Source organism: Microtus ochrogaster, unplaced genomic scaffold, assembly GCF_000317375.1.
Source record: "Microtus ochrogaster isolate Prairie Vole_2 unplaced genomic scaffold, MicOch1.0 UNK46, whole genome shotgun sequence".
NCBI lineage: Eukaryota > Metazoa > Chordata > Mammalia > Rodentia > Cricetidae > Microtus > Microtus ochrogaster.
Genome location: NW_004949144.1, coordinates 1203185 through 1211739, shown reverse-complemented (window position 1 = coordinate 1211739; position 8555 = coordinate 1203185). Strand labels below are relative to the sequence as shown.

At 36.9% G+C, this 8555-nt stretch overlaps 1 protein-coding gene across 1 annotated transcript; it reads right to left on the bottom strand.

Moving 5' to 3' along the window:
• Positions 1–1440: 1440 nt before the first annotated feature.
• Positions 1441–3488, bottom strand: LOC101985964 (taste receptor type 2 member 7-like). The gene is made up of 2 exons (XM_005369201.2): positions 3450–3488; positions 1441–2415 (listed from the first exon to the last, which is right to left on the bottom strand). Exons 1-2 carry the CDS (start codon positions 3486–3488, stop codon positions 1441–1443), a joined length of 1014 nt encoding a protein of 337 aa, XP_005369258.2.
• Between the last annotated feature and the right edge of the window lie 5067 nt (positions 3489–8555).

The window sequence follows — 8555 nt, the reverse complement described above, 5'->3', positions numbered from 1 at the left end:
TCTCTCTCACACACACACACACACACACGTACATACACACACACTCACACTTTTAAATCTAGGTTTCATATATGAGGGGGCATGCAATATTTGTTTTTTTTTAAATCACCATTATGCTCTCCTTTATCTATCCCCTATTCCTTTAGACTTCTTCATGCTCCTTAAAAGTCAATTTTCTATTTTTATACTATATCAGTATCCACCCATTCATTAATTTAACTATATATTCTCCATTTCAGAGAAAACATGCTGTTATTTTCAAGATCTGGCTTATTTCAGTTATCAAAAAGATCTCCAATTCTACTTATGTTCTTGCTAATGACATACCTCAATTCTTCTTCACATCTCATAAAATTCCATTTTGTGTATGTATCTTTATTAATTCATTTGTTGTTGGATATACAATTTTGTTCCCTATCTTAGCTATTGTGAACAATGTTGCAGTAAACATGGCAATACAAGTATCTATGTAGTATGCTGACAGTCTTTAGGTCTGTACCCAGGTTTGGCATAACTATTTTCAACATTGAAGACCACATCCGGTTATGATATCTTTATAATCTCTGCCTGGTACATTTTAGGTGTCCAGAAGCAAAGTTATAAGTGTTCATTGTGGAAAAATTTGCTTCAATATGCAGCCAATAGGAATTACTTTTCAGAAAGTTCCTATGGAAAACTTACTGCCCTGCTCCTAGAATATTTTTCATCCACTGATCTATAATTCTAAATAATTTTTGAATTTAACAAAACATTAATTGCAATTTATATCTTAATGATGTATATACTCTGTTAATTTCCCATATATTGTATATTTCCAAAGCATTTGCTAAAAATTATCACCTGAGACAGATGTGGTGTTGCACATCTTTAATCCTATCACCTGGAGGCAGAGGCACAACTGTGAATTCAGGCCAGTTTAGTCCTTATAGTATGTTCCAGGCTAGTCAGAATCACACGGTGATGATGAGACCCTGTCTCCAAAACAAAAGTCATCACTTGGTACTTGGTTCTTCTCCAATCACGGACATTGCTCTATGATTTGACAAGAAAATGCTCAGTAGGGCCATAAGAATGAACTCACTTTTTTCCTAAGGATGCAAACAGTGGCAAGATGCTGTTACAGTCATTTTGAATATGTCAGGCAACTTTGCATTTGGAGAAGTGATTTAGAGCTGACTATGAAAACATCCTTTCCTCTTGTGGCTATTTGTTGTAATTTATTTAACGTCAACTCTGTAAAGAGAAACAGAGATAGATACATGCAACGCTGTACTTGAGATTTCCCAATGTTCAATCTTTTTTTTTTTTTTGTTTTTCAATCTTAAATCTGTTAAAGAATGTCACTGTGTAAAACCAATATTCACGTCAGAATGAAAGATAATGATCTTGTCTTCCTGTATATTAGAAAGTGGAAGTTTTTATTCAGATCTGTCCATGCTGTTAACAGTTTCTTCCCATTAGCATAGCCTTTACTTTACAAAGCACCCTCACAGAGGCCTGTTTTAGTTTATTGTTGCTCAGGATCAGAATAAACGAATGGCTTGAGGGATAGATCAGAGCTATCATCTCACCCCAAATTACAGCTAATTCAGACTCTGGCATAAAGTAGCTGGAAGTGGCTATGAGAAATGCCAGACAGTATGCAACAAACAAGACAAGGAAGGAGATTACTGCTTTTATGGCTCTTATGTGAGCTGTTGTGCTGGGATCTTTGTTCCCTGTTTCATTGAGCTGCATATGCCTGGTGTGTCTCCGTAGGGAGAGGATCAAGAGGAGAAATGAGAGCAGCGACACAGAAAAGGGAAACAGCATGACCAGGTTAAGATATACCTTGACGGAAGCATGTCCAGCTTTATTTACTTTGCATCTCAAAGTAGAGTTTATTATCCATTTTGTCTTGACACAAGATCTGAAGTCATCATTCAAATTCTCAGTGGCTGGAAGGCTAAAACACAGGGACAGGACAAAGCTCAACAGTAGAGTCCTGAGAATTAGTTTGTCAATTCTCCACTTTATCCAGAGGAAAAGAGGGTGGAAGAAGTTTGCTATCTTGAAGAAATAGAAAATGCTGAGGCAGGTGGCAAACCAGACACTTAAATGGTTGCTGAGCGTCCAGAAGAAGTCAATGATCCTCATTTCTTTACCTATGTTGTAGGTGTCTGGATACTGTACCAATATGATACAATCTAATAGGATGATACATTGTAGACAAATTCTGGACATGGCCAGACTCATGAGAATTGAATCAATAGAGGCAATCTTCTTACTCTTGATCCAGCCTGTGAAGTTTACCAATGCAATGAATGCATTTCCTAAGATCCCTACCATGGTCTCGCCAACAGCTACAAACATTAAGGTAGTATCCATTTTATGTGATATTTTAAGTAGAGAAATATCCAGTTGGGTTCTGGCTGACTTGATGTAGTTTTGTCTTTACACTTGGCGGTTTAGAGTTCGCTGGCTTTGTCTTTTCCTTGTTAAGTTGTAGCCTGTCTTGTGAGGAAGACTGGAACAATAAATGAAGACTGGAGGTAGTTAACTTAAACCTCAATTAGTCTGATAAACAGTGTGTTTGCCTATCCTTAGCCTGGGTGTTGTGTGTCTGTTTATCTTCTCAGGAGGTCATTCTTTCCTACACACAGTTAATCTAGGCTGAGCTACTGTTTGCTAGGATGCAAATTGACCCAATTCCTTTCCATGGTCTGATGCTGTTTATTTGAGGCTAAGTTTAATAAATTTGGCATTCAGTAATACTAGTAACACCAACAAAATTGAATAAATAAAAATACTGTACACTCAGTTAACTTTCAATTTCAGATAAACAAGAACATTTTTAAAGAGAATATTTCAGAACTTAGAATGTAGCAAAAGATCAAATCTTTTAGGAAGCACTGAAGCTAAATTGGAGTTGGGTGTCCTGTGTTATATTAGGTAACCCAATCCTCAAGAATTTTTTAGCAATTGGTAGCAGCTGAAATTTATGGAGGACTCCCATCTTTAATAATAATCATGCTGTTTATTATTAAAGAATTTAAAATTTGCCTGCACATTGAGAAATGGACAATTTAAGTACATTTAACAAACTAACCCTCTCCATAATTTAGCCCTCCATTTTTTAAAATTTTTTATTTGTGTTAAAAGAACATTAGCTGAATGATGCAATGCTTCTCTTTCCTCTTCTTTCTTAATCTATTTTTTTTTGAAAAAAATGAAACATGGTACATCATTAAGTTTTAAACTTCTACTTTTAAAAAAATATCCTGTAATGAAAAAGAAAAGATATGCCACAGGATGATAAAAAAAAATTCTTATGAACATATATATCATAAAAGGCTTACTTCTGGAATATTAAGTAATTCTGAAAATGCAATAAATGAGAAATATCTTTATTAATTAGATGAAAGATTTAAACATTTCACTGATAACTTTTCTTTGTCACAGAGAGATACGAACATCACATAAGCACATGAAAAGTTATTTGCAACCATTATTCGACATTGGGAAAACAAATTAGCAGTGTACTGAAATATGATGGCATATCTACCAGACTGACTTCAATGAATGCAAACAAGAACAAAACTCCAGCAAAGCCAAAGGTTGACAAACAGCCAAACCATGAGGCTTTAACCTGAGCCTCATTTATGTGATCACTGCAACATGATTTCTAAGAAACAGTGATGATGGTGAAGAAGGCATTTTCTTAAAAAGCCAAACATATGACTTGCAACCCAACCAGGGTCAAATGTAGATGTCTATAATATGATGATATTTGAGCAGTTATGGTGCATATCATAATTCTTGGTCCCAGAAACAGACCAGACATCATTACTCAGTGCATGGACAAATTGTATCTATAAAATACTATTTGGCACTTAGAAGAAAGAAATGATTGTCATATTTGGCATTCAGTAATCATACTAATAACCAAATAGTAAGTAGTAACTATTTGGCATTAAAAGGAAGAAATTATTGACACATACCACATGGATAAATCTTCAAAGCACTGTCATAACTGAAAAATCAGACCAAGAACTCCAAGGGACGGCCACAGAATGATAATATTTACAGTTTAGTGGACTACTGAATTATAATTATGCCTACTTGTGAAAATCCCTAATATTTTAAGTTGTTAAATTATCTTGAGTAAGCAGGTCTCTGGTCACTTAGATTAACCATAAATTCCTAGAGTAAAAGGACCTCAGAATCAGCCATAAATTCCTATACAGTGTGTCTTTGACCTAAAGGTTATGAGAACTGACCACTGAACTGTTATCTCTCTGCTTCTGTAAACAAGGCTTGCTTGCTGCAGTTATCCACAGCTGCCTTTCTATATACATTACAGTTGTGGTTTTTGCCTTTAAAAAAGGCAAAAACTAAAACTTGTACAAATTGGACGTGGAAGCTACTTCCCACTACTCTGCCTGGAATAGCCCCACTGAAGGTAAACAAAGACTATATGACTTATTTAGGCATCTCAGGAGATTTTCTATTTAGGTACCCCATAGAAACATGTCCTAAAGAACCAGTGTGCAGGGTGTAACACACTCCTCTTAGACCTCACATTCATAATTCCCATTTATGGAAGAAAAGTCTAATTTTACTTGAGACTAAACTAAGAAGGCTACAACAGATACACCATATGTTTAGGAACTAAATAAAATCAATGAGAAACTTGTGAATCTCTCAACAGTTTGAACTTTGAGCTCCTTACAAAAGTTAATCACAATTTAATTTTTGAGATAAAATGTTTTAAATGTGAAACAATACTCCACTGAGACTTAATAAACTGTTTTAATTGTAACTGAATTATACCAAAAAAGATAAAATGCATTAATTAAAGCACACTAATTAGAATTACTGGCAAGCTAATATGTTCAATACTCTTAGCAATGCATGGGTATGAGACGGAAATTACTTTTCTTTAATTTACCTCATTTTTATTGAAAATAGATTGTTTTTCTTCCATAGTCTACCTTTATTATGATTTAACTCCTTCTACTCCTCCTAGTTTCTTCTCTTCTCCCCTTCCATCTGGATCCATTCCCTTTCTATCTCTCATTAGAAAACAAACAGACTTCTAAGGCATAATAACCAAACAAATTATAATAAGATTTAAAAAAATCTAATACACCAGAACAGGACAAAAGAAACAGAAGGAGAAGATCTCCAGAGAAGGCACAAAAAGCAGGGACTCACTCGTTTGCACCCTGTAGGAGAAAGGCTGCTTGTTCCTCCTGGCTGCTCAGAACCATAATAATCACACAGAAATTGTATTAATTAAAACACATCTTGGTCCATTAGGTATAGCTTCTTATTGGCTAACTTTTATATTAATTTAACCCATTTCTATTAATTTGTATATCGCCATGTGACAGTGGCTTATGGGCAAAGATTTTAACTGGTGTCTGCCTTAGACAGAGGATCCATGGCTTCTCTTTCTCTGCCTTCCTTCTCCCAGCAAGCCATTTAGTCCCTCCCCCTGACTACCTAAGTTCTGCCCTCTCAACAGGCCAAGGCAGTTTCTTTATTCATTAACCAATAAAAACAACACATAGACAGTAGGACCTCCCACACCAGCCCTCTCAGGAATAAAAACACTTAATTGGAAGCTATAACATATACACAAAGACCTGGTGAAGACCTCTGCAGGCCCAGTGCATGCTACCTCAACCTCTGAGAGTCCATATGTGCATTGATCATGCTCATTTAGAGGATCTTGTTTTTTCGGTGTCTCCCGCCCCCTATGGCTCTTATACTCTTTCTCCATCCTCTTCCCAGAGTTCCCTGAGTTCTCAGGGGAGGAATTTGGTAGAGATTCCACATTTAAGAATGAGTGTTTTACACACACACACCCTCTTGGCAAGACGCCAAGAGCAGCCAGAGATGGACATGCAAAAGCCTTCCTGGAGCAGTTTGCTCTGAATGGGTGAGAAGAGGACACAGGCCTTGTGGCATCAAATGGTTAGACACCATTAGGGTAAGCAAATATGTGGTGGGCTGTGGGAGGGAGAGAGAGCCGGAGAGAGGTTCATAGAAAGAGATTGGTCAAAGGCTGTGAACAACAGGCTGATGTGGGAGGCCTGTTTACCTCCCTGGGCTATGGGCTGCTACCAAGGGCTGACCTAAAATTTACTAGAGAACCCATTCTGGCTTCAAAATCATGGAAATTCTTTTGCCTCATCTTCCCAAGTGCTGGAATTATGAACATGAGCTTCCATAGCTGATTTTACAATGTTTCTGAATGTGACATATTACTGGTCAAGTGACATTTATTGGTCACTCTCTTAGAGTTCTAATACTGTGAAGAGACACCATGACCACAACAACTCTTATAAAGGAAAGCATTGAATTGAGGCTTGCTTGCAGTTTTAGAGATTAAATCCATTATTGTCATGATGAGAAGCATAGTGGTATGCAGTCAGACATGGTGCCTGAGAAGGAGCTACATCTCAAGTCACATGAAGAGACCTGTGCCACACACTGGGCATCACTTGAGTATATGAAAGCTCAAAGACCAAAGCCCACCTCCACAGTGACACACTTCCTCCAACAAGCTACATCTCCTAATTGTGCCACTCCCTATGGGCTAAAACACATGAGTCTATAGGAACATACCTATTCAAAACACCACATCACTTAGTTTATGATGTGAAATATAATAATGTAAAGAAGCAATGATAAAATCACTATTGATTACCATACATGCTTCTTTTCATGTAAAATGTTCTCATGAAGCCTTGTAAGGTGTTGGAAGTGCCAGTTGTTATGATGGTGGTGTTGATATGACAGATGCTTGATAATCTCAAAATTAACCTAAACATACTACTTGTGTGTTCTTTTTCACATTTCAAATATCTTTAATATACCTATCAAAATAACCAATGTCTTCATGGATGGTTTTATATTGAGAATAAGTTGTAAAATCATTGTCAGCTCAACCTTTCTCCTTACCAAAGTTTACTTAAATATTTAGACCCTTATTCTTTCTAGCAGTGCAAGGATCCCATATTCATTGTCAGCTCCACCTTTGTCCCTACCAAAGTTTATCAAAATATCTAGACCCTTATTCTTTCTAGCAGTGCAAGGAAGATTAAACTCACAGTACCAGTCTTGACTCCTTTTAAAAAATGTTTATCAATACTACACAAGGTGTTTTGATCACATTCACATCTCTGCCACAACTCCTCCAGAGCTACATCCATTTCTAACTTCACATTCTCTCCTTTTATAAAAGTCTATTTAGTCCAGTTTGTATTGCCCAGACACTCATGAGTATAGAGTAAACCCCCAGTGCATGGCTGACCTGCCAAGGATCACTTCCTTAATCAAAATAGGTTCTTCCACACACCGAAACTATCAATTGCTAATAGCTCCTCATCTAGGGATAGAACTATGTCCACTTTCTTGCTTCCCTCAATACAGAGATTTTATCTGTGTCTAGAGCTTTTATGAATCTTGTGAATGCTGCTATAAGCACTGTAGGTTTGTATATGTGACTGCCATATTATGTCTGGAAAATACTGTTTCATTGTTGTCATATACCACTTATGGCTCTTACAATACTTTCACTCCTTCTGCAATGTCCCCTGAACCTTGTATAGAGGAGATTCCTTATTTATGGATGAGCAGCTACATACTTTTATTCTACACACAGACTAATTATTGTTTAGAATTACTGAGAAATACTTTACTATATAATATTTTAATAGAATAATATTGTATATTCACACCTAATATTCTAATAAAGTACTCACAATCCCTATGACAACATCCTCCTCCAAATATTTTGTAAGGGTAACACAAATGTAATTTATCACAGCCAACATTAAAATATTCGAAGTGAACAGGTGTTGGGAGCTGTGAACCCCCAGATCCTGAACTTCTTCTAAACAACTTCTTTTCCTCTGCTCTAAGACAGCTTGCAGCTGCTCTGAGCACGAGACCCTCAGGAGTTCCTGATGGCAGGGGAGTGATTTCTGGTGGGTTTGCCTGGGGTGTGGCTATCCCTATATAAGCTGCCCCTGGACACAATAAAGGGGGCATTCTGGCATCAAGGGTGACCTGTGTCTTTGTCTGTGAGTCTTTGTGTGTTTCAGTCTTCAGCCCTTTGCCTGGTTTACGAACTGTATGGTAGCTTATGGAGTGCAGAAGGGCGCGGTGCGCTACAAACAAGGCAATCCATTTTTGTAAGAACTAACTAAGAATGCAAGAGACCAGTGAGCACAGAATTTCTTAGAGAACAAGGAATATAAAAATGAGTGTGTTTAGGTTGACCATACTTCTTTTGATGGCCTTGTGTCCAGAATTTATGAGCAGCACAAATTGGAGGCTTTTGGTTACTAAATTAAAAAAAAAAAGAATTCGGGGAGAGAGAGGGATTAACTAAGGAGATGATTTAAGAGTGAACATGATTAAAATAGTTGCATGATATTTAAAAAAATTACTAAATGTATTAAAACATGGTAGGTCTATTTGGATTATAAAAAGTCCAATGTGTACACACACACATACACACATACACACACACACACACACACACACACACACACACACAC

Bases quoted from the DNA above. Each gene is read 5' to 3' on its own strand.
- LOC101985964 (XM_005369201.2), bottom strand. From the start codon at position 3,488: ATGGTTGCAAATAACTTTTCATGTGCTTATGTGATGTTC. The intron at 2,416-3,449 runs GTATCTCTCTGT...AACTACATCAAG, and splicing joins CATGTGCTTATGTGATGTTC to TCAGCCAGAACCCAACTGGA.